This window comes from Rhinopithecus roxellana, chromosome 21, assembly GCF_007565055.1.
Source record: "Rhinopithecus roxellana isolate Shanxi Qingling chromosome 21, ASM756505v1, whole genome shotgun sequence".
NCBI classification, from domain to species: domain Eukaryota; kingdom Metazoa; phylum Chordata; class Mammalia; order Primates; family Cercopithecidae; genus Rhinopithecus; species Rhinopithecus roxellana.
In genome coordinates this window covers 3,208,225-3,235,414 of record NC_044569.1, presented here as the reverse complement: position 1 = coordinate 3,235,414, position 27,190 = coordinate 3,208,225, and the positions used below count along the sequence as shown (strand labels likewise).

Sequence of the window (27,190 nt, the reverse complement as noted above, 5' to 3'; positions counted from 1 at the left end):
TGAGTGACAGAGCAAGACGCTGTCTCAAAAAAAAAAAAAAAAAAAAAAAAAAAAAGAGCAAAACTCGTCTCAAGAAATGGAGAAGAACTTCCTAGTACCTCCTTACAAAATGATCTGTATGTTGGTTCCCTAGCATCCTACAAAGGTTGATATATGAGCCCATGGATTGGATTCGTTTAAATCTATTACAGTATCTTTCCCCCTCTTTGGTCAGAGTAAGCCCCTCTGGGTTGGCTTCTGTGTCCATCTGACAGGACCTTTGTTGGTTTCTTTGCTAATTTTTTTTTTTTTTTTTTTTTTGTAATTTTTGTAGGCAGTAACTTCACTGTCTTTGATAGCTGCCTTGCTTTCTGTTAAGAAAAAAATGTTTCAGGCTTACATCGTTTGTTTCCTGCCCCAGACATAGAGTCAGCTGTTTCTCTAAGGAGCCATATTTCATTTTAGTGAGAAGTAATATTTAGAAATAACAATCTGAGTGGTAAGGATGTTCATTGCTACTGTACTGACCGTTGTTTGTAGTCTTATTCCTCGAAGAGAGCTGAAACCTTTCCTCCCCTTTTTAAAAAACAAAATAGCCGATGAACCCTAAGCAAAAATGGGTAAATAAAATGGTTTTTGTCCTTCTTTTTAATTTATATGAAAAGACCTTTGAGTCTTGGAAGTTTATATTGTCTCTTGAAACTGGAATTTAAGAAAGAGGTAGCTGAAATGAAAGTACTGATCTTAGAATAACATTGTTTTCTGTTGGTAAAGGTGAAATAAGATAAATTGCCCATATATTTAAAATCCACGAACATGGTTTTTCTTTCTTTCTTTTTTTTTGGAGACACAGTCTCGCTCTGTCGCCAGGGCTGGAGTGCAGTGGTGCAATCTCAGCTCTGCCTCCTGGGTTCAAGCAATTCTCCTGCCTCAGCCTCCCAAGTAGCTGGGACTACAGGCACACACCACCACGCCCGGCTAATTTTTTTGTATTTTAGTAGAGACGGGGTTTCACTGTGTTGCTCAGGCTGGTCTTGAACTCCTGAGCTCAGGCAATCTGCCCGCCTTGGCCTCCCAAAGTGCTGGGATTACAGGTGTGAGCCACCTCGCTCGGCGGGTTTTTCATTTTATTGAGAATACACAGGTGTGTCTGGTCTCCACAAAGCTGATTGTAAAGTTACATTGTCAAATGTAAACAAGAGGTGAAGAGAGGCTGTAAGCTCTGTTATTTATTCCCGGGCCCCTTGATACTGCTTTCCCCATTCAGAAGTCTCATTATTTTCTCCTTTTGATCCCTAGACTTTTTCAGTATCTTAGGTAAATATCCAATTTCTATTTCAAGTTTACTTTATAAACACAATCCTCAGAATGTCAACAGAAAGAGGCAGTTAAATATTTATTAACATGTATATTCTTGCTTGACATCTCGATCTATTTATCCAAAGATGTACCCTCTTCCCCCAACCCTGCCACTCCCAACACACATGAACACAAGATTTTGAGTGCCTAGGAAATACCTTTCACAGTAACATAGCCTTTTAATGGTCTGCCCTACCCTGTTTATTCTGCCCACATCTTCTAATAAATCATAGATTGGGTGTCTTGACTTCTGGTGACTTAAGGGATTTGGTCTCTACAAATACACTGAAGTATCTGTTTTCCTTTGGAGCTGTGCCAATCTAAATTTTGCCTAAAGGAGAAAATCGCCTCAGGGGACGCAGAGTTCTTTGGTATTATTTGCTTTGCTTGGTAGCTTAGGAGGAATTTTCCTCTTTCAGAAAACACCATATATAATAATAAAAAATTGCAAGGTAAATAAATTAAGGAAGTGATTGTTTTAAAAACCACATAGATCCTTTAAAGGTTGGTTGGTTTGCTTTGTGCTTTAGAATCTTCAGAAAAATTTAGTTTATACACAACTCTTCAAAACACATTGATTGCATAAAATGTGGTATGTTCTCATTGTCTGGGCTATAATCTGCTGTTGTATCATGTTGATACCGCACAGTGTTCAGCCAGAATTTGAAATTTAGCATAAATTGTCCATTTTACCATAGTAAATTTCAGATCTGATTGTATGTTTTAGTACAAAGTGTAATCTTTCTCAGCAGAAAAAAAAAACCTGCTTTAGGAAAGGGGAAGAATGCAATCCTATGCAGTACAGGTAGTTTACTATGCTTAGAGCAATCCAAAAGGAAACAGATGGGAAAATAACATACATGTCAGAGAACCCTGGAGATATTATGTGTTATTATCACAGAGCAGGAAGGAACCAGAAACTCAGCTCCCTTCCTAGAAATTCTATCCCTCTGATGGTAAGCAATCAAAAGCATCTCAGATCATTTACAAACGGAGTTAAATCAGGCTGTGGAAATGGCTAAAGCAAAGCACAAACAAATTGTTATATTTATTCTGAAAAAGTAGGTGTGGTTTGAAAGGAAGTTAGTCTGGAAAGTTCAGAGCCATGAAAAGCAACGCAGTCGTATTTGCAGAAGGACACTTCTGTTATTCAGTCCACCTCTGCTTCCTTTTTTGTCTTCTCTTGTTGTGAAGTATTTTTTGCACAGTTTCCCCCAAACCCTTGTTTTGGTGATCAGAAATCCTTGTCTGCAGTGTTCCAGATAACACACAGCCCGTTAAAAACAGCCTTGCTCCAGACTTAACATTCAAAGATCAACAATTTTTATCAAAAGTTCAAACCTACATTCTAGTGGAGAACTCTAGGTCTCACCAAACCGCCTACTGCTACCACCAGCCTCCTAATCCAGCTGGAGGGGTTCAAGTTCTGAGACAGAACCTTTCTCAACAGAGAGCCCAAGAGGTTTCTATTACACTCAGGATGGGCTTCTTTCCCCTCCCCAAACAACAAAATTACCAGTAATAAGACAGCTTTGGATCCTTTTTGGAATGTGGAGAGATGTTAGTAGAAGATGTGTGCTCACCACCTTGAAGCCTCTCTGCTCCTTAGACAGCTCCACACTGCAGGAGACCTAGTTAATCCTTCAGGAATGACAGTAGTTAGCTCTGATCTGTGCAGTAGTCACCATGTATTGCATTAATCTCTCTGTTGTTCAGACCATTTCCTTTAGGTCCTAATGACCATGACCTACTCTCACTTTTCACTTAGTTTCAATGACTTCGCATCCGTCTGTTCCAGCACCCGTTGCATGAAATCTAAATTATTCTTAGAGACAAAGGTGAGTGAAGAATAGTGACTTTGTCCCTAGGTTAAGGTCTGCCTTTCCGTTTCATCTTTCCTTCCTCAGGACTGTGCTGAACACTGTGAAGCAGGCCTAGAGTAAGGCAATCCAGCTGCCTAAAATGACATCATCTTAGTAAACTGAAAGCCTAGTTCAGAGATAATTTTTCATCAGTTCCTTTTTGCTTTCAAATGTGAAGATTCTCTAAGCATTCCTGTTAATCCAGTTATGGTAATAAACTGAGAAACAGAAAATGTACTGCATTCTTGAAGCTTGACAACGAATTCTAAATTTTAGAAATCCATTGTGAAAATCACTTTAAAATTGTGTACATAGGATTTTAACTTATTAAAGTCAAAACAAGTAAAACCTCTTGTAAAATAAGACCACCCTAACCTTTTTATTGTGTAGAGCCAGATTTGTTAAGTGATAATCATAGACTATAGATAAGTAATTTAAAAGATCAACAATGAAAAATAATCTTAAGTTATGGAAATATTAGCAAAATTAAATAATAATATCAGATAATTACATCAGATTTTATTATTATTATTATCATTTTGAGACAGTCCCACTCAGTCATCTAGCCTGGAGTGCAGTGGTGTAATCTTGGCTCACTGCAACCTCTGCCTCCTGGGTTCAAGCCATTGAACTTCTGAGTAGCTGGGATTTCTGGGATTACAGGCGCCTGCCACCACGCCCGGCTAACTTTTTTGTATTTTTAGTAGAGACAGGATTTCACTATGTTGCCCAGGCTGGTCTCGAACTCCTGAGCTCAGGTGATCCGTCTGCCTCAGCCTCCCAAAGTGCTCGGATTACAGGCGTGAGCCACTGTGCCTGGCCACATCAAATTATTGAACTTAAAATAGGAAACCAAGTCATTGGATTTTTTTAAAGATTTGTAACTAAAAATGATATATGACTAGTCTTAGAGCTCTTGTCTTAGACTTGTACTGACCTGCTTCTAAGACGCTAGGCTAATTTTAGTTGGAGAGGTTTAACAGCAGGTTAAATACCCAGCTGTTGAGTCACCCTCATCTCTGACTAAGCTGTAAGATACGGTGCTCCTTTATGCTAGGCTTCAGAATGGCATTCCAGAAACGCAGAGAGAACTTTGTGATGACTGTATTTGTCTGAATTCGAATGTGAAACTAGGTACGGGGTGCATTATAATAATAGTCGTGCAGGAAGAGTTTTAAGTGATTGGCCTCTTTAAGACCAGCCTCAATTCTGCTTCTGTTGAAATGGGGATAGGCAAATTTCAGGAATTTAATTGTATAGGTAAATTTTAGACACTTTCTGTTGATTTATGTATATTAAACATATCAAGTATTTCATATATAACTTTGAAGATCTTGAATCTTCACATACAATACAACTAAAGTTTTGTTTGTTTGTTTTTTTTGAGACGGAGTCTCGCTCTGTTGCCCAGGCTGGAGTGCAGTGGCGCGATCTCGGCTCACTGCAAGCTCCGCCTCCCGGGTTCACGCCATTCTCCTGCCTCAGCCTCTCGAGTAGCTGGGACTGCAGGCGCCCGCTACCACGCCCGGCTAATTTTTTGTGTTTTTAGTAGAGACGAGGTTTCACCGTGTTAGCCAGGATGGTCTCAATCTCCTGACCTCGTGATCCGCCCGCCTTGGCCTCCCAAAGTGCTGGGATTACAGGCGTGAGCCACCGCACCCGGCCTACAACTAAAGTTTTAATTAATAGTACACAACTGAGAAATAGTAGTATTTTTAAGACTGTGGAATAAATCTTATCACCTCTGGAGGGCAAACATTTTCTCCCTTGTTTGCGGGCATCATTTCATTGTGATAAAATCAAATTGCATCAACTTAGGGTGAGATTCTGTGAGTTGTGTGACTAAAACCCAGTATTTGCTCGCAGATTTAAAGTTAAGAGAATATGAAAAATCATATCGAACTTTTAGGCAGTCAAGTGAACTACTAAAGATGAATGTGTTGGTTGAAATTTTTGAATTCTATCTTATTAAAATAAGGTCATATTTGTTTCAAACTATCTTATTTATTTCAAATATTTTTAAGCCCACTTAGCAGAAGTGCCAGAGTTTTAAAGTTTTTGAATGCTGGTCACGGTGGCTCACGCCTGTAATCCCAGCTCCTTGGGAGGCTGAGGTGGGTGGATCACGAAGTCAGGAGATCGAGACCATCCTGGCCAACATGGTGAAACCCCATCTCTGCTAAAAAAAAAAAAAAAAAAAAATTAGCCAGGTGTGGTGGTGCGTGCCTTTAGTCCCAGCTACTCAGGAGGCTGAGGCAGGAGAATCACTTGAACCCAGGAGGTGGAGGTTGCAGTGAGCCGAGATCACGCCACTACACTCCAGCCTGGTGACAGAGCGAGACTCCGTCTCAAAAAAAAAAAAAAAAAAGTTTCTGAGGCAGATTCCAGAAATGAAATAACATTGTGAAACAGAAGTATCTCAACTGTAAACGTTCCTTGATATTTTATTTATCCAGCTTCCTAATATCCTTAAAACCTTATAGTAGTTGAAATGTAGTCAATATTTGTTGAATGAATTGATTTTTTTTCTTTTTTCTGAGATGGAGTTTTGCTCTGTTGCCCAGGCTGAAGTGCAGTGGCGCGATCTCCCGAGTAGCTGGGATTATAAGCATACTCCACCACACCCAGCCAATTTTTGTATTTTAGTAGAGACAAGGTTTCACCATGTTGGCCAGGCTGGTATCGAACTCCTAACCTCAAGTGATATACCTACCTCAACCTCTCGAAGTGCTAGGATTACAGGCATGAGACACTGCACCCGGCTGGAATTTTTTTTTTAAACTGCCTTGTTCCAAAGTTTCTTAAATCTGTACTGGGAAAAGGGAAAGCCCTTTTGCTGACTGTCTTTGCCAGTGGTTCTAGAAAGTGAAGATTTTGGACCCTTGTGGTGGGGAGGGGGGGTCCCCAAGGCTCTTTCAGGGGACAACAAAGTTACAGCAGTTTGCATTATATTACTAAAAATGTGCCTTTTTCCTATCATTCACTTAAATGTTTATAATGAAGTTTCTAGACTACTTGATACAAGAAATCGCAGACTGAATGCAGAAACAGTTATGAGAATCCAGTTATCCTTTCTTAATGCAGACATTTAAAAGATTGCAATAATGTAAAACAGTGCTACTCTTCTAAGTTATTTTTATTTTGGAAAATACAGTCTTTTTCTATAAAAATGTTATTTAGGGCTGGGTGCGGTGGCTCACGCCTGTAATCCCAGCACTTTGGGAGGCCGAGGCAGATGGATTGTCTGAGGTCAGGAGTTTGAGACCAGCATGGCCAACCTGGTGAAACCCTGTCTCTACTAAAAATACAAAAAATTAGCTGGATGTGGTGGCGAGTGCCTGTAATCCCAACTATTTAGGAGGCTGAGGCAGGAGAATCACTTGAACCTGGGAGGCGGAGGTTGCAGGGAGCCAAGATCACGCCATTGCACTCCAGCCTGGGAGACAGAGCAAGACTCCATCTCAGAAAAAAAAAAACAGTTATTTAGGTTAACATATCACTTTTACTTTTATTAAATGAATTAATAAGAAATTATTTTCAGCTTTTAAAAAATTTGGTAAATAGCAATACATAAAATCCACATTAAAAGAAAACTATACCAGATACGGTGGCTCATGCCTGTAATCCCAGCACTTTGAAAGGCCAAGGTGGGAGGATCACTTGAGTCCAGGAGTTTGAGACCCTCCTGGGTAACATAGGGAGACCCCATTGCTACCAAAAAAGAAAGAAAACATAGCTGAGTATGGTGGCACTTGCCCGTGGTCCCAGCTACTCGGGAGGCTGAAGCAGGAGGATTGCTTGAGCCTGGGAGGCTAAGGCTGCAAGTGAGTCGTGATCATACCACTGTATTCCAGCCTGGGTGACAAAGTAAGACGCTGTCTCAAGAAAAAAAAAAAGAAAAAAGAAAAAGAAAAGGAGGGAGAAATGAAAGTGAAAGAAAAACTAACTCTTTTGGGGTCTTCAATAAGGGATTTTTTGTTTTTTGTTTTGTTTTGTTTTTGAGATGGAGTCTCACTCCATCACCCAGGCTGGAGTGCAGTGGCACGATTTTGGCTCACTGCTCACGATTTTGGCAACCTCCACCTCCCAGATTCAAGTGATTCTCCTGCCTCAACCTCCCAAGTAGTTGGGATTGCAGGCACACACCACCACACCCGGCTAATTTTTGTATTTTTAGTAGAGATGGGGTTTCACCATCTCCAGTTGTTGGCCAGGCTGGTCTCGAACTCCTGACCTCATGATCCACCTGCCTCAGCCTCCCAAAGTGCTGGCATTACAGGTGTGAGCCACCGCACCTGGCCCCAGGGTCTTCAATAATTTTTAAGAGTTTGACTGATCTAAAGACCAAAAGTTTGAGAAATGCTAATCTAAACCAACAGGTTATATTACATTATAGTTTCTTTTTGTTTTTGGTGAGTTTTGTCAGGTGCACAGACCCATGTAACTAACATCCCAGTCAAGATGGAACATTTCCATCACTCCAGGAAGTTCCCTCTGACTCCCTTTCAGTTGATCCCCCACTCTCCATAGACAGCCACTGCTCTGATTTCTGCCACTATGGATTAGTCTTATCTTGAACTGCATTATAAAGGAATCACAGAGCGCATACTCCTTGAGTGTGTCTTTAGTCACTCAACACCGTGTCTTGACTTTCATTCCTATTGTATATATCATTGCCTGTTTCTTTTTATTGGTGAATGCTATGTTAGTTTGAATGTCCCACAATTCGGCTTATCTGTACTCCTGTTGATGGAATTTGGGTTTTTTGCAGTTTGGAGTTATGAACAAAAAAGCTTTTATAAATGTTCTTCTAGATACCTTTCTGCGGACATGTTTTCATTCTCTTCACTATGTAGGAGTAGAATTTTTGGGTCATACGGGAGATGTGTGTTTAGCTTTGTAACTGTACTGTTTCCTGAATGTGTACCAGTTTGCACTGCAGTCAGAAATACGTGAGAATTTTAGTCGCTCCACCTCCTCAGCAACATTTGGTGTTTTGTAGGTATGACATGATGTCTCATTGTGTGTTTTTAATTTATATTTTCTTACTGATTTTGAATGCTTGTCCATGTTTTTCTTAGCCATTGTTTTCGTGACGTGTCTGGGAGTTTTGTCCATTTTAAATTTGTTTGTATGTCTTTGTATTATTGATTTGTAGTAATTCTTTATATATTCTGGATACTAATCCTATATCAAATACACATATTATGAGTATTTTCTCTTAGTTGGTTGCTTGCCCTTTCATTTCTTTAATCATAAACAGAAGTCTTTAATTTCTTCTTTGTTTGAACAGTCTTTAATTTTAATGAAGTCCACTTTGTAATTTTTCTATTATGTTAGTGCTGTCTTGGGGGTTCTCTCTCAGTAATCGTTGCCTACCCCAAACTTTTAGCCACTGCCCTGGTGCTCTTTGGTATCACCAATGGTGTGTTCTTGAAGTCAACTTTGTCAGTGTCTTTCGAAGAGAATGACAGAAGAATGAAAGGTATTTAGAGCACATCAGAAATTTTGTGATGCAACATTTTAATTCCTCAGAGTAAACAATAGCCTTTTTTGTTGTTGATACTATGGGATAATTGTTTCTCTTTGTAAATGTGCATGGGACAGTTTGCTTATTCTAGATCCCTAATTAATAGAAAATCATCTGGCATAAAGTTGATCTCAGCAATGTGTGCTAAGTACCTATATTACAGGTTCTATACCATTCACTGCAGGTTCAACAGGGCTTGGAATCTAATGGTAGTGAGAGTTTAAGTAAGTACATTTGCTGCAGCAACTATACATGTTCTCAAGAAATTGGTGTAGGTGAATAACAGTGTGTGTGGAAACTCTTAGCCTTTCAAATGAAGAGAATGTGTTGCATTCTGTGTGGTTCCTTATGTCCCAACCAGGACAAAGAAGGGGTGGAGAGATGGGTGTTAAATTTCTAACATTGGAATTTAGTACTTTTCAAATGACTTGTAAGTCAGAATATATTTATCCATTGGTAAGATTGGTGGGCTTTTCTGCTCATCATTTGTTTTTCAACCATTGTTTAAAGAATAGATTTGTGAGTTCTATCCCAGATGAACTATATGAAGATTTTTTTCAAGTAAGCTTATGCATCATTTGTGAAAATGAAGTAAGACTTTTTATTACTACAGTAATTTACTCTCGAACATAATTTTAAAATCTAATTACTTTTGTGAATTCAAATTTATTTTATAGTTTAGCTCTAATGACTTCCTAATTTGGAAGACTATTTTGCTTTGAGTGTTCAGTAAACTTCAGCAGGGCAATAGAAATTAAAGATACAAGCCGTGTCATTAAATTATATTTAAATTGGGACTTGTAGGCAGGGCGCAGTGGTTCATGCCTGTAATCTCAGCACTTTGGGAGGCTGAGGCGAGTGCATTTCTTGAGGCCAGGAGTTTGAGACCAGCCTGGGTAACATGGCAAAACCTTGTCTCTACTAAAAATACAAAATGTAGCCAGTGTTGTGACACACGGTTGTAGTGCCAGCTACTCCGGAGGCTGAGGCACGAGAATCGCTTGAACCCAGGAGGCAGAGGTTACAGTGAGCCAAGGTCGTGCCACTGCATTCCAGCCTGGGTGACAGAAGGAAGGATTTGGAGGAAAGGATAAGAAGTCTGGTAGTTGAGAAGAGAGGTGATAAGTATCTAATAACTGCAAATAGTTATACACACACAAGTGCAAAACACACATACAACAATATACATGTATACATACAGACTGTCAATGTTGTAGTTACAGATGTGTTGAAATCTGTTTCTCTGTGGAATAGTTTTCTTTGATTTCTAGCTCATTCTTTAATTTTGAATCAGAGGTAAGAATTAAGTTGTTTTTCACTTTTCTAAATACCCAGATCAATATTCTGCTACCTAAAATTGTGATTCCTACATAATAGTTAATAACAAATACTTATTTGTTAAGCACAAGTGAAAATGTTTGTTAAAGAAGTTGGTTTTGAAAATAGTCTCTTAAGTGACATAAGAGGCTGGGCACAGTGGCTCACGCCTGTAATCCCAGCACTTTGGGAGGCCAAGGCGGGCGGATCACCTGAGGTCAGGAGTTCGAGACCAGCCTGGCCAACATGACGAAACCTCGTCTCTACTAAAAATACAAAAATTAGCCAGGCATGATGGTGGGCACCTGTAATCCCAGCTACTCAGGAGGCTGAGGCAGGAGAATCGCTTGAACCTGAAGAGTGGAGGTTGCAGTGAGCCGAGATTGCACCCCTACCTCCAGCCTGGGCAACAGAGCAAGACAGAAAATGATTGTTATGTTCTTCATACCTCATTGCTTGCTTATCCGTATCATTTTTTCACTGTTTTTCTTTCTTCAGCTCCATCGTAACTTGAGACATTAGGTAAAATCATTTATTTTGAAACTTTGAGCACCTGTCATATGCAAAATATTATGTTCCCTGAAGGACACAGAGGAGAATAAGACATAGTCTCTAATCTCAGAGTCTTGGAGGGGAGGAGGATTACACTCTGAGTGGCAGATATGTAAAAAACAGCAGAGGGAATGAATGAAGGTAGGGAAAATAAAGAATTGTGAAATTTAAGCTGAGCATGGAACTAGCCAATTTCATTGTTCTAAATTAGAACCTTGGAGTTGCTTTTAAAATCCCATTGCTGACATCATGGGTAAGTTTGAGATCATTCTCCAAGGCTGGGTGCGGAAGAGAAGCCTGAATGGAGGAGCATGCTTGAAGTCTCCCAAAGATGGGTTGGGAGAGGATGTACCCTCGGATCTGGATGGGAATGAGTTTTAATACCATCTAATCATGTCAATGGAATGTTTAAGGTGCAGTAAAATTAAGTTTGGGATTTATTAGTATGTTCTTTCATCATTTCAATTAAATGAAAAATGTTAGTTGGACAGAGTTGTCCCAGCACTTTCACTCTGGTCATATGACATTAAAACAAAGAATATCAATGAATTATTAAATGGCAGAAAAGAAAGGGACATTTCCAAGTCAGAGTCCCTCCTGAGTTGCTTCATTATGTCTTAACCACAGTCTTTGCTTAAAGATTCTTTGTTTAGTATTCTGCAGCCTCCTAACCAGAAGCTCTTGGAAGGGATAGTTCATTAATTTGAAAAATCTCTTTCATTTATACCTGTATCTGGTCCCAGCTGAGAGCCACTGGCTGGCATTCACCATCCAGGTATAAAGCCTTCCATCCGAGTGCGGTGGCTCACACCTGTAATCCCAGCACTTTGGGAGTCCGAGGCACGAGTACCATCTGAGGTCAGGAGTTCAAGACCAACCTGGCCAACATGGTAAAACCCCATTTCTACTAAAAGTACAAAAATTAGCCGGGTGCAGTGGCGCATGCCTGTAGTCCCAGCTACGTGGGAGGCTGAGGCTGGAGAATCACTTGAACCCTGGAGATGGAGGTTGCAGTGAGCCGAGATCACGCCACTACACTCCAGCCTGGGTGACAGATGGAGACTCTGTCTCAAAACAACAACAACAAAAAAGGCTTCCTAGGGGAAGGAAGCACAAGTGGTGAAAACCATTTCATTTTCTGCTTTTCTCCAGGGCAATAGAAACAATGTCATTCCTGTTTCTCTGTGAAAACCTTAATATAGTTATGAAAATTGTTTAATAACCATTTTTAGATCATCTTTTGAAACTGTAATTAGTAAATTTTTCATCCAAAAAGTCATAGTAGTTTTAAATCTTTAACAGCTCAGACAGGAAGATGAAACAGTTTTCCCTGAAATTACTAACAACAATAATAATAATAATATCAATCTCTACTTCATGTTGAAGGTTTTCTACCTACCAGGCACTGGGCTGAATGTTTTCTATCACTGACCAATTTCCATATTTAAAATAAAATTATATTTGACCACATAATGCACACTGGGGTGTATGTGTATTGCTGGGACAGAATTTTCATTAACAATACCTACCCTTGCCAGATGTATTTGATTTCGTTTTTTAAAATGCTGGTTATATTACCATTAAATTGAGTCTATAGACCAGAATGAATGGGACCTAAAGTTTTAAAAACACTCTCTGTATGCATCGTTTCATGGGAACTCCACCATGGCCATATGAAACACTAGTATTGTCATTTTCTAAGAAAAACCAAGGTTTGGAATAGGTTAGTTACATGTTCAAGTTCACGCAGTCAGAGTTCTGAAAGCCAGGAGCGACGGCTGTGGAGTTAAAGAATCCAGTTCTACTAATTCAATGTATGACCATGGACAGGTTATTTAATAAGAGTGCTTAATAAGATTACTTTGAGGATTAAATGGGGTGATGCACATTAAGTGATTAACACAGTCTAAACTGGAGCAAACTCTCACTAAATGCTAGCCATTAGTATTCATCCACTTCATCTTAGTAGAACTCTTTAAAGCTAGCCTGGGGATATTTTGATGTCACAGCATTTGTGAAAGTGTTGCTTTTAAAAAAACGCCTGAACTTTTTCTGTCTTCCCTGAAACATACAAATCAATGATCAAGGGTCTTTTGAACGGAGATAGAAGCTGGAATGAAGCTAAATAAAAATATAAACTATTAAGATTCCTGGAATTGCGAGTAAGCGAAGTGTTGGAGAGAGAGCTCCTCTGTCTTCGGAGAAAGGGAGTAGGGCCACTTCACAGGCCCTGTTTGTGAAAGGCATAGAGGGCATGAGAATCTTAGTCACAAGTGGCCCAAAGTGAGCAAACAAGGACCCACCCCTTAAAGAGACCTAACTATCTTTATGTAGAGATATGGACTTGAGAGAGAGAAATATATGTCATTTAGAGAATGGGAACATCATGTTTAAAAAAAAAAAAAAAGAAACAGCTTTAGGGTGGGAGAAGCCTTCACCAAGATAGAAAACACAGAATCTGTGTTTTAAAAAAGAGACATACTTGTTTGTAAAAGTTTTTTGTTAACCTGCAGATGGTACTATGTGCAATCTAGGTGACAAAAGATTAATAGCTATCACATACAAAAAAAAAAATTCTTACTAAATAACAACAACAAAAAAAATCCAGCAGTATAGATGATATAAATAGGCAGTTGACCATCTTTGAATTCAGATGGTCATTAAGCATATGAGAAATGTTCTAACCCACCAATAGTCGAGAAAAAGCAAAGTAAAATAACAAGGTAGCATCACTAGTGCAGTCAGACCCAAAACCTAAAAGGACAAGAACACCTGTTAACACCAAATCTTGCTGGTGGGAAGAAGAGAGTGCTCATAGACTGCTGGTGAGATACGAAATTGTTAAAAGCTTCTCCGAAAGCAGTCTGGCCGCATCTACGGATGTGTGAAATAGAGAGACTCCTTGGCCCAAGAATTTTAACCCCAGTGCTCTGCCCCATTAAAATGAAGGCATCAGATTTAAATAAGAATACATCATATATTGAAATATTTTTGTTGCATTATTGTAGCAAAAGAATGAAATGGTAAATGCCTTTCATGGAGAATGACAAAGTGTATTTTGAGATATAGTATTCTTATGCCATATTATACATTTCTTAAAATAACTAGTATACCATTTGACATCAACAAATTTGCACATAGTATTGGAAAGCAGACCATAGAGAAGTATGTATAATTAGTACCCTAATTTGGAATATTAAGGGCAGCACACCCCTTTGTGTGTGCACACATGCACGTTCTACATGTGGCCCTTTGGGAACTTGTGGAAAAGCACAGAAAAAGAGATGCCAGCTTCTTTTTTTTTTTTTTGAGACAGAGTCTCGCTCTGTCACCCAGGCTGGAGTGCAGTGGCCAGATCTCAGCTCACTGCAAGCTCCGCCTCCCAGGTTCACGCCATTCTCCTACGTCAGCCTCCTGAGTAGCTGGGACTACAGGCGCCCGCCACCTCGCCTGGCTAGTTTTTTTGTATTTTTTAGTAGAGACGGGGTTTCACCGTGTTAGCCAGGATGGTCTCGATCTCCTGACCTCGTGATCCGCCCGCCTCGGCCTCCCAAAGTGCTGGGATTACAGGCTTGAGCCACCGCGCCCGGCCGAGATGCCAGCTTCATAACGTGGATTATAGGGTGGTAGAGTGGTGGTGGAGATGGAGGAGTTGGGGGGCAAGCAAAAAGAACAAACGGGGAAAGACGACGTGAAAAATCCGCGTGTGTGATACGCTACCACGTACGTGCACATGTGCCTGACGATGTTAGAAAGATACACCTGTGTCGATTTGAAGGGAGTGTCCTTGATATTTCATGAAAAAGCAGTGTGACCTGTGGGGTATATTTCAATTAAAAAATGCACATGCCTGTATCCCCTTGTTTGTACGAAGAGGGGTGTGGAAAGGGGCACTCGTGCTGTTACTGTTGGTGTTGGGGGGTGCAGGAGAAGAGGTCTAGCTTGTCCTTTGTCTGCAGATCATTTCCTTTGTTATATAATAATATATTTTGGCCAAGCACAGTGGCTCACGCCTGTAATCCCAGCACTTTAGGAGGCCATGGAGGGTAGATCACCTGCGGTCAGGAATTCAAGACCAGCCTGGCTAACATGGGAAACCCCATCTCTACTAAAAATACAAAATTAGCCAGACATGGTGGTGCATGCCTGTAATTCCAGTTACTCGGATGACTGAAGCGGGAGAATCGCTTGAACCTGGGAAGTGGAGGTTGCAGTGAGCCGAGATCGCACCATTACACACCAGCCTGGGCAAAAAGAGCGAAACTCTGTCTCCAAAAAAAGTACTTATTTTTCAATTTGAAAAATAACCATATACTCCATCCCTCTCTAATTTACTTGTGTTTACTACCATTTGGGATATGCCTGAGAACATTGTTTTAATTGTATGTGTTGTTTTGGTTTTGACATAGAACTTGAATTCCTAAAAATTTAAGGTCAAGATTACCAAATGTTGTGAATTAAGAAATTTACCTTTTTTTCTGGAATACCTGTTAATAATGAATTGTTTCTATCTTGTCCATTGGAAAAATACCAAATGTTGTGAATTAAGAAATTTACCTTTTTTTCTGGAATACTTGTTAATAATGAATTTTTATTTTGTTCTTTGGGAAAATACTGAATGATATCTGTTCGTTTATGTTTCACATGTAGATTATGATAATAACATATATAGCCTTCCCTAGTAGGTGGATTTGGTTTAGCAAATCATACCGTAAACAGAATCACACGGCCAATGTTAGACTTGGGATAAGTTATCTGTAATGCAGGTGGTGAATGAAATATCTATAATATACAAAGAGCGCCTACGTGTGAGAAGATAATTTAGTGGACAGATGATGTCACCACTGACAATGAGTGTTTTTATCTTAGTATGTTTGTGCTTTATAAAAATAACAAATAATTTTAAAAATTCTTTAAAACTGGTGTGTAGGTAAGAAGTTGAACCTTCATTTCCAAGAAGCTTTAATTGTCCTAGGCATTTTTCTTAGTGCAGATCTAGCTGCCAGAAGAAGGGGAATTGTACAGCTGTGTAGCTTCAACTTGCAAGATTTGCCCCAGGTTACACAGCTGGGTGGTAGCAAGAGTGTGTGCTGTAACTCTGGTTTCCATTCCATGGTTCTTTTATATCCTCCATGAAAGGGATGACACCTCCCCCACCTCCTGCCAAGTATAAGGATATCTCAGTAAAAATATGCATGCACATACCCAAGACCCAGAAGAGCTCATGTGTGTCTCATGAAATATCAGGAGGCAAACCTGGAGAGCATGAAACACCTGGCAGCCAATTCCAGGTGAAGCTTAATTTTGCCTACCTTTGTGTTGTCATCTTTTTCTTCTTTTCAGAGGGCCTCTGTGAGCAAACAGTGTTGAGTGTTTAACCTAGCAATCCACGGAGCAGATGCAGGAGGTGGGCTCGGTGTCCAGCGGGTAGATAAGGGAGATCTGTGCAGTTAGGTAAATTTGCGAGGCTCAGCTTCCAAATAACATATAATTTCTTTCTTCTTCTTTTTTTTTTTTTTTAATGGAGTCTTGCTCTGTTGCCCAGGTTGGAGTGCCGTAGCACAGCCTCAGCTCACTGCAACCTCTGCCTCCTGGGTTCAAGTGATTCTCCTGCCTCAGCGTCCCAAGTAGCTGGGATTACAGGCATGTGCCACCATGCCTGGCTAATTTTTGTATTTTTAGTAGAGACGGGGTTTCACCATATTGGCCAGGATGGTCTCGAACTCCTGACCTCAAGTGATCCATCTACCTCAGCCTCCCAAAGTGCTAGGATTACAGGCATGAGCGACCATACCTGGCCCAAATAACATGTCATTTCTGCCATCCAAATAACGTTTAAAGGTTTTGGAGATCGTTATCTCCTGACCTTGCACAATTTTCCAGGACAAGGGGATTCAAGCATAGCATTTTTCAGTGAACACTTCTTAAATGAATGTGGTTCTTTGGGGTCTGTCTACAATGCTGTGTGGCAGGGAAATAATGATGTGCTAGCAAGCAGAGCTGCTTGCATCACGTAGATGAAACCACTGTGAGACTCTTCCTTGAAAAACCAGTTATTGTGCTGTTGTCTAGATAGTCGTAATGTCATCTGTATGGTTGAAGATAGAACCAGGACATATCAGTGCCGGTCCCTGGTACAGGGTGTGTTCTCTCTGTGTGAAGAGAAAAAGGAAGCATAGAATGCTGGATAATGACCCTCAGATAAACTCCACGGAGAGAGAATCACTGAACTGTGCTTTCAGCCTGAAAATTCTGATCGCTGCTCGCATCTGTTCTTATTTCTGCCTGGAGTAACACTGCCATCCAACATCATTTGGGAATTCTCTCTTCTTTTTTTCCTGGCAGAGGGAGTGAAATTTTTAAATATGGAAACATATCCTTTTCAACACAATTTTTTTTTTTTTAACTGAAGCTCCTACCTCATTTTTTTTTTTTTTTAACTTCTCTACTCCCTCTGCTTCTTCAAATAACACTGCAGAAGATTTAGCATTTTCTTGTTGATTAGACTGTGGACTGTTTTTTGTCTGTTCTTGACTTTAGACTTGTAAAATTGGGCAGATTTTTGTTCCCCACCCTATTCTTGAAACAATACAACCATTTTGTTTTCAGAAGTAATCACAGAGATCCATTCTGTTCAGTACAGTTGCCACTAGCCACATGTGGCTTTGGGACCCTTGAAATCTAGTATGACTGAGAAACTGATTTTTTTACTTTTTTTTTTTGAGACAGAGTCTTGCCCTGTTGCCCAGGCTGGAGTGTAGTGGGGTAATCTCAGCTCACTGCAACCTCCGCTTCCCAGGTTCAAGTGATTCTCCTGCCTCAGCCTCCCGAGTAGCTGGGATTACAGGCACCTGCCACTGCACCTGGCTAATTTTTGTATTTTTTAGTAGAGACAGGGTTTCCCCATCTTGGCCAGGCTGGTCTCGAACTCCAGACCTTGTGATCCACCTGCCTCAACTTCCGAAAGTGCTGGGATTACAGGCATGAGCCATGGCACCCTACCTGATTTTTTACTTAATTTTAATTAACATAAGTTAAATTGTAAAATGAAGCAGAAACTGTTCTTCCATTAAAAACAACTTTGTTAAGACTAGATTTCATGTTAACTGTTTGGTGGCTTAATTGAGATATGCTCTAGAAGTGTAGAATACACACTGGATTTCAAAGACAGTATGGAAAAAAGTATAAAATATCATTTTTGGTATGTATTATATGTTGAAATGCTAGTATTTTGGGTATACTGGGTTAAATAAAATAAATTACTAAAATTAGCTTTGACTTTTTAAAATGTAGCTACTACAGAATTTGATATTATACATGAAGCTCTCATTGTATTTCTCTGGCTGGATATCTTGGCCCTGGCACTGCTGACATTGTGGGTGGGTCATTCTTTGTTGTGGAGCCTGTCTTGTTCCTGGCATGATGTTTAGCAGCACCCTTGGTCGAGCTGGGGTGCCTTTCTGTGCCCTGACTGGTGGAATCCTCCAGCCTCTGTCTGAAACCCTTCCTTAAGAGGCCTCTCTCATCTCCTATTTTTAGAATTAATTGTGAGACAGGTCTTTATATTAGCCACCCTAATATAAGCATTCACCTGCAGTAGTTAATAGTCCTTCTCTCTTAAGTGGCACAGAATAAACCAAATTCTTTACAAAAGAGATAATGTCTAATAGGTCGTATACATTCCAAAGCTTCTTCCACAAATACTTAAACTCCCACTTGGTGCTAGCCATTGTCCTAGGCAGCAGGGCTACAGCAGTAGACAGAACATGAGTTCTCATGGAGTTTACATACTCTTTGGGGGTAGGAGGTCATCAACAGATCAGCAAGAGGGTGCACCTTATGTCACGTCAATCAGTGCTGTGGAGGAGGAAGATGAAGCAGGCTGAAGTGCATAGCAGCTGGGGGAGCTGCCGGCATGGAGGTCATTACTCCTGCCATCCCAGGCCCTCTCTCCGATACTCCAAGACCCGCCTCGTGCCCACTGTTCACCACACCCCCAGCTTTTGTTTCTCTAGCTTCGCACGTCCCTCAGCACTGCTTATAAGAGATGTTTTCCAGACACCTTTGCCTCGCCTCAGATCAGTCCTCCCACGTGGAAGTGTTCCAGTTTCTTTTAAAAGTGGCACCTGGGCTGGGTGCGGTGGCTCACACCTGTTATACCAGCACTGTGGGAGGCTGAGGTGGGTGGATCACCAGATGTAAGGAGTTCAAGACCAGCCTGGCCAACATGTTGAAACCCCGTCTCTACTAAAGATACAAAAATTAGCCAGGCGTGGTGGCGGGTACCTGTAGTCCCAGCTACTTGGGAGGCTGAGGCAGAAGAATCGCTTGAACCCAGGAGGTGGAGGTTGCAGTGAGCCAAAATCACACCACTGCACTCCAGCCTGGGCAACAGAGCATGACTCTGTCTCAAAACAAAAACAAAAACAAAACAGAAACAACAGTGACACCTGAGCCTGAATCCCAGCTCATATGGCCTTCGGGGATGCTCTGGCTGCTGCCCCATTGTGGCAGTCTGAGATTGCACCTGTCTTCCTGGCAGCCCCGCCATGCTGTGGACTTAGCCTGTGGTCAACAGTTGAGAGGTCATTTACTAAGCCATGGCTTGCGCGCTGCGTAGGTGTCTCGTGGGCGGGTGTTTCTCTTGCTGCTTCCTATCAGTTTATTGCAAAAGTGTGGTCTCAGTGAGGCAAGGCGCTTGGCTCTGCGTGTCCTACAGAAGAAAATAACATGGGCTGTGACGGCTGTTTACTTTTCAAAACCCCTTCCCCTCTGCTTTCTGGTTATGTTCAGAATAGGTAATGAATGTTGCACATAATCTGACCTCCTTATAAATGAGTAAGGATTACATTCTCATAAAATCACAAAGTTTTGTGCATAAAAATGAGTATAGGATATTATTCCCAGGTGGAACTCTTGGCTGGCAGTGCTCTGACAATTTCTAAACCGAGAATAATTACAAAGCTCGACTGTCTCTCATCTTCTGCCTCCAAGATATTTGTTGTTCTTGCCTTTCTGCTCTTCTTGCCTTTAGTTAGAATGGTAGCACACATCTGTACATTTAATGTCAGCGTTTGTCGGGGGTGAATAACAGCCCTCATTCCCTCTTCACAGGCTGCTTTCAAGCTTATCACTCTCTAGGTGTGCTACACTTTGGGTTGATTTTTCCAAGACACTAGAAGGAAAATGTGGCTGGGCGCGGTAGCTCGTGCCTATAATCCCAACACTTTGGATGGCCGAAGCGGGTGGATCCCTGAGATCAGGAGTTCAAGACCAACCTGGCCAACATGGTTGGGGTGTTGGTGAAACCCCATCTCTACTAAAAATACAAAAAATTAGCCGGGTGTGGTGGCACATGCCTGCAGTCCCAGCTACTCAGGAGGCTGAGGCAGGAGAATCATTTGAACCTGGGAGGCAGAGGTTGCAGTGAGCTGAGATCACATCACTGCACTTCAGCCTGAGCAACAAGAGAGAAACTCCATCTCAAAAAAAAGAAAAAGAAAAAACTAGATGGAAAATTTAGTTTATATACATCTAAATATATTATACATATATATATGTATAATATATACATATATTATACATGCAAAGGATAGATAATGGCAGGGATTCTTCTTCCTGGTATCCATTGTTCATGTCACAGAGATTGATGGTCTTGGATAGTGGGGAGTGTGATTTCAATACCATCTGTGGCCACTTATCCAGCAGATTGGATAGATGGCAGATCTGCCAAATGAGCAGTGCGTGTTCCTAAAAAAGAAAAAGAAACTAGAAGAATTCCACCGTGGATTATTGACTTAAAAATGTAAATTGTATTAACTTCTATAATCTAAATTAGTTTAATTTAGAGATTCTTTAGAAGATAATTTTTAAAATATTTAATATTTTAGCTATATGGATGTATTTCAGAAGGCAACTGGAAAACTTTTTATTATTTTATTATTTTTTATTTTTTGAGACAGAATCTCGCTCTGTCGCCCAGGCTGGAATGCAGTGGCACGATCTCGTCTCACTGCAACCTCCGCCTCCCAGGTTCAAGTGATTCTCCTGCCTCAGCCTCCTGAGTAGCTGGGATTACAGGCGTGCACCACCAGGCGTGGCTGATTTTTGTATTTTTGGTGGAGATGGGTTTCACCATGTTGCCCAGACTGGTCTTAGCTCCTGAACTCAAGTGATCTGCCCACCTTGGCCTCCCAAAGTGCTAGGATTACAGGTGTGAACCACCATGCCTGGCCGGCAACTGGAAAACTTTCGTAACAGTGTTATGGAAAGTTGGCCTGGGCACCTCTTGCACACCCCTCATTCCTGATTTTGCTGCCATTCTGATCTGTGGAAATGGAGTGACTCCCTGCCCACCAGGCGTGGCTCTGATGTGCTGCTTATCCAAGCCACAGACCGTCAGCCCCAGGCAGCCGTCATCCCTTGGCTGCTTTCAGACACCTCCAGAGGCTTTGAAGATGCTCTTTCTGTAGAGGTTGTTTTCCAGTATACCCAGAATTGCTACATTTTGTTCAGTGTTAGTTCTCCTTGGGGAGGTACTGATGTATGTTACAGGCCTAAATACTTTTTACTTTTTAAAAAATACTTTGGCTTTTCCTTGTAAAAAATATTTGGCTTTTATAAAAGTTTTCTATTTTCCATTTCATTTCTTAAAACCCTGTATCTCAGCTTTGTGATAGCATTTTGTTTACATCATTTAGCAGCTAGAGAATGATAATGTATTAAGTATCAGAACATGGTAAGTGTGCCATGAATCCAACAACAGGGTCAGATGTGCCATAACGTGAAAGGATAGTGGATCTCTGAGATGGTCCAAACAGCTGGACCCCAAGGACTGGGAGGACTGAGTTCAGATCAGAGCAATGCTGAAGACAGAGGGCCAGTTGATTTGCTACAGAATCTTTCAGAGGCCAAAGTAGGTAGCGGTGAACAGGTGCAACCTGCTTAGCACCTGTTTAGCCCTGTCTGTGATGACACACATTTTTAAAGTGTCTCTCTGTGTCTGCAGCTCTCATGTGAATGACAGTAGTTTTTCCCTCCTAATGACAATGGCATTAGAATGAACTTTATGTTTTTCTTTTCTTTTTTCAGAACAAGTTTGCCTTCTCCTATGTTTTCCAGAAATGACTTCAGTATCTGGAGCATCCTCAGAAAATGTATTGGAATGGTAAATTAACAGTTTTGTCATATGATATTAAGCAGATGTGTTTAATTGTATATTCTTTAGAAAGGAATCTAAAAGTTTGCATTAAAGTGGTGCATGACAATGTTTATGGAAACGTACGAGAATCATAAATTGTGAAAAGTCATAGGTGAATTTTTTCTGACAAGAATTTGAGCTGCTCTAATGGCTTTAATGTGCGTTTTGGATGTAAAAAAAAAAATGCCGTGTTTCTGTCATCACAGCACATTTATATTGCCCCATAGACTTACCTAGAAACTCTCAGAAAGAACAGACAACTCCACAGTGGAGAACAGAATTTCACTTACACTTCTGTGCACACAGCAAGTTTTCGTATTTGGAATTTGTGAGTGTTGTGTATGAAGTATTTGGAATACGTCTCTGCTTAGTTATCTGTGCAGGTGGATGTGATTTGGGGAGAGGTAGGGAGATGGCAGCATTTCCTTTTATAGAAATCCTTGGATTCCCTTGAAGTTAGTAGTCAACACCGCCACCCTGATGTCAGTCAGCCTAGGATTCTGGGTAAAGTTCTCTTAACTCTTCCTAGTGTGATGTTGGACCTCCGAGCATGTAAGTCGTGTGGCACAAAAGAATCTGCCTGGACATTACCTTTTAACATTTTGCAATTGAATGTGTATCCTGGGAGCACTCCAGAACTCTCCCTGTGCTGGGAAGCACAGTCACCTTGTGCACACTTCATTCTGCGGCTTGAAATCTTGTCCCCTGCAGAGGTGCTCACTTTGGCATTTTTCTTTACGTTTTCTTTCTTTTCTCTTTTCATTTCATTTCTTTTTTTTTTTTTTTTTTCTTCTTTTTTTGAGACAGGGACTTGTTATATTATCCAGACTGGAGTGAAGTCATACCATCATGGCTCACAGCAGCCTCAACCTCCCCAGCTCAACTGATCCACCCACCTCAGCTTCCTGAGTAGCTGGGACCACAGGTGTATACTGCCACATCCAGCTAATTTTTTGTATTTTTAGTACAGAAGGAGTTTTGCTATGTTTCCCAGGGTGGTCTGGAACTCCTGGGCTCAAGCAGTCCTCCCACCTCAGCCTCCCAAAGTGTTGGTATTACAGGCCTGAACCACCATGCCTGGTCTCTGGCATTTTTCCAGTGTCTCTCTTCTCTAAGTGGATAATGAAGTCTGAAACTTCCTAAATGTAATTTCCAAGGAACAAATTTCATAAACATTAATTTTAAACAAATATTTTTTGACTCCTGCATGGAGAGTAATTCATCTAAATTTCGGAGCTTGATAATGTAGGATCTAATCCCCGCTCTGTCATGTTGGATTGCACCTGCTATGCTCTGACAGATACTCTGTTTCTCTAGAATGTGGTTTTACTTTTTTTTTTTTTGAGACGGAGTCTCGCTCTGTCGCCCAGCCTGGAGTGCAGTGGCCGGATCTCAGCTCACTGCAAGCTCCACCTCCCGGGTTTACGCCATTCTCCTGCCTCAGCCTCCCGAGTAGCTGGGACTACAGGCGCCCGCCACCTCGCCCGGCTAGTTTTTTGTATTTTTTAGTAGAGACGGGGTTTCGCCGTGTTAGCCAGGGTGGTCTCGATCTCCTGACCTCGCGATCCACCCGTCTCGGCCTCCCAAAGTGCTGGGATTACAGGCTTGAGCCATCGCGCCCGGCCGGTTTTACTTTTATGTTTAGGCACAGAACTTCTTGTACAAGTAAATGCTTATGCTGAATCATAAATAAAATACAACAAATAAACATAGAGCTGTTTGGGTTGAAAGGTTCCGTAGAATGTTCTGAATCATATCTCTAGAATTTATTGATTCGAGGCATAGAGAGAGAGCTTCAGGGGAAGTTGTGTTTTTGGAAACTTCTTTCTGCTGAGGTTCATAGGAGACGAATGTTCTGGAAGAGCATTTTTATTAATGTGGATGGAAAGGAAATCACCCAGCTTTTGGAAATACTGTTTTTTGAGCACTGTCTGCTATAGGACCTTCTCTCTCAGGCAGCAGACACAATCAAGGTATAAGCGCTAAGCGACAGTAAAGATGAAAAATGAAGAGTAGAGAGAAATACAAATATTACAACCATTTTTTTTTTGAGTCGGAGTCTCACTTTATCACCCAGGCTGGAGTGCAGTGGTGCAATCTCGGCTTACTGCAGCCTCTACCTCCCAAGTTCAAGTGATTCTCCTGCCTCAGCCTCCCAAGTAGCTGGAATTATAGGTATCCACCACCACAAGCAGCTACTTTTTGTAATTTTAATAGAGACAGGACGGGGTTTTACCATGTTGGCCAGGCTGGTCTTGAACTCCTGACGTCAGGTGATCCACCCACCTCAGCCTCCCAAAGTGCTGGGATTATGGGCGTGAGCTACCGCGCCTGGCCTGGAATATATTTTTAAAGTAAATTTTGGTATCAACAGTCTCCAATATCTGCCTGTTTCCATCTCCCAAAAGAAAAATAGGTCCAAACTTAGAGAATAGTAGTATCCGTAGGTCTTAATACACTTAACTTAAAGTGAAGACATTTTTAAAAATCCCCTATTGTATATTTCTGATTCTTTTTATTTTTGGAGACAGAGTCTCGCTCTCTGGTCCAGGGTAGGGTGCAGTGGTGTGATCTCAGCTTACTGCAACCTCTGCCTCCTGGGTTCAAGTGATTCTTCTGCCTCAGCCCCCCGAGTAGCTGGGACTACAGGTACGCGCCACCATGCCTGGCTAATGTTTTGTACTTTTAGTAGAGACGGGGTTTCACCATGTTGTCCAGACTGGTCTTGAACTCGTGACCTCAGTTGATCCACCCACCCTGGCTTCCAAAAGTGCTGGGATTACAGGTGTGAGCCACCGTGCCCGGCCTGCATGTTTCTGATTCTGTCACATTAATTCAAATACTTCACTTCGTGTTCTTTTTGTGAGGGTGAAACTGAGTTCTAGAAGCCATGTGCGTACCTTCAGCTATCATCTCTCTTCCCTTACCTCCATTTAGCCAGCTTCTTAATTTGTTAATAAGTCTTAAGAGTGGAAGAGGAAATTTGATACTGAGCCGTAGCTCTTCCTGCTGTCTGTTGTCGTGAGGAGCGTGCCAGGACAGAGTGCAGGGTGTGAGCATCCTGCGGGTGAAAGTCCCACAGTTCCACACTCAACTAGGGTCCCCATCCCATCTTTTTCCACAACAATTAATGCCCCGGATTTGTATGCTGTGATGATATCATTTTATGATGTAATGCTATTATTATTCAAAATATGTGGCTTTTCTAAATTCACAGTACATATGCTTATCTGCCAGATGTGGTCTAAGTCTCACTTTGTCTTAGGAAGGAAAGGAAGAGTTTCTTCTCCAGGCATTTGTCATCTTGGCCCCCACTGTCTGCAGCCCCATCCCCAGTCAGGCTCACTCTGCCCCATCTCCTCCACTCCCACGCACCTGCATGTTGTACTTTACCTTTTTCCAAATAGCATGTAGCCACTTTGATTTCCAGTACTGATGACATCCTTCTTTTCTTCTCCTACTCTGTTTTGGGCAGGATTGTGTTATCAAAATGTTGGATTATACAATGTGAAATGAATACTTTACATAACTGGAATTCAACCCTAAATCTCTTTGTGGTTGAAGCTTTTACTAAACAAACAAATCTCTGGCTCCTGAGAACTAATCCTGACACTGCTTAGTCATATGAAGCCTTTGCTTATTTCTTTCTGCTTGTGGCCCCTTTGTCACAGGACTCTTTAATCCCAAAGCCTCGTGTCCTGTGTGTACCCTGCTTCCGTCCTCCTCTTCCCCTTCACCCCTTTGCTCCAGCGGCTTTCTCAGCAGGGCTCAGCCAGAGATTAGGTCGTGGGTGTTCATGCTTAGTGACTTAGGCAGCCAGCCCCAGGACCTCAGCACAAAATTTGAGGAGGTACTCGAGCTCAGGGCCGTGCACGCGCTGACCTTGTGTGTGTTCAAATGTCTTGGAGTAATAGAATAGTCCTGGATTATTGCAAAAGGTGACAAAGTTCTGGTATATCATGAATACTGACTATTGAAAGTGAAAGTAAAGTGTTGTATCATTATTTTAAAGGTAGCTAGTGGGATCCACATACCATCAAGTTTTGATTGCCACTGTCATTCTGTTAAATAAATACATGAGCAAGCTGTTCTTTAGTCATTGAAAAGTTTATACTTCCATGTCTCCTTGAACTTGTATTTCCATTTTATCCTTCCTTTAGGATAACTCAAGTAATTTCGTGTCCTTTTTGTGAGGGTGAAACTGAGTTCCAGAAGCCATGTGCATACCTTCAGCTGTCATCTCTCTTCCAGTACCTCCATTTACCCAGTTAACTCAATTTTTTTAATCTCTGAGGGTCTTTTATCGATTACTTTATCATACTTCATTATTACAGAAATATGTGTAAAAATTAAAATTTAAAAAGCTATGTATTCTATAAGGCTTTAGTACTAAAGGTTTCTTTGCATTGTTATTATAAATGTTAGTATTTGAATGATTACAATTGTAAACATTATAAAATATATGAAAATATTAGCAAAAGGTAAAATGTTATGAGTGAAAAGAATTTTTTTCAATTGGGTTTAGATATCTGAGATGAATATCACTTGCTGCTAGAATGAGACAAGATTTTCAGTAACAATTATGTCCTTGTTTTTGAATACATACAAGGACTGAGTGAGAGCTTTGCTCGTATTAACAGACATATGGGAGCAGGAGTTTTTTGGGTTTTTAAAAAAATATCCAGTAATGTCGTTCAGTTCTTTGACCCCCTTTTCAACTATATGCCAAAAGTCAGATTATATTACAAAACTTTTTGTGTGTGATTTATAAGCTAACAACTCAATTAGGACTCCCTTCAGTGTTACTAAAAACACAACTTTGAAAAACTCTAACTTGCACAAGGTTTTGTTACCTTTCATTAGTCATTGGCTTCTTGGCCTCTGGAAAATACACCAGAGAAGCTTTTCCCAAGCTCTCCGATCTCAATTCATTGAACTGTTTTTATCAGTCAGTTGTGCCTTGCGATACTGAGAAAGGGTTGAGAAAATTGGAATATTTTTCACTGAAGTAAACCTTTGCCAATATGTTTTTGATAAAATGCTTTTATCTCACCATGAATCTTAAGATGTTTCCCACAGACTGAAGATTTCGCTCATTCATTCCGGTACAGAATGTCTACCACATAGCCATGGGGCCAGACCTCATGCCCAGACATATCACCAGGTCAGAGTAACTGTCAGAAGGGATGTGATGTTATTTCTGGATTCAGATAAACATGTGATACCATATATGCCACCATGACAACAGTGTTATTCTTGCGTTCCAACTCTAAGCTAGATGCAGAGCTAGATAAGATTTGGAGCTTTGCCAAATCTGGCGTGTTATAAATACCAGCTAGAGAGATGGGAGATAGAAGCAGCAAGATAGTTAAACAAAATTTGGTATCTCTA

General features: G+C 41.0%; 1 protein-coding gene across 11 annotated transcripts in view; it reads left to right on the top strand.

The window, feature by feature from the left end:
* The window catches only part of OSBPL1A (oxysterol binding protein like 1A), a 234,336-nt gene that overhangs the window by 177,581 nt on the left and 29,565 nt on the right, over window positions 1-27,190 (top strand). For all 11 annotated transcript variants that reach the window (XR_004055672.1, XM_010383216.2, XM_010383217.2 and 8 more), the window contains one exon: window positions 21,691-21,766. Coding sequence is in view for 10 of the 11 variants with exons in the window: in XM_010383216.2 (XP_010381518.2) it covers window positions 21,691-21,766 (76 nt within the window). In the remaining variant the exon portion in view is untranslated. The remainder of the gene's footprint in view (window positions 1-21,690; window positions 21,767-27,190) is intronic.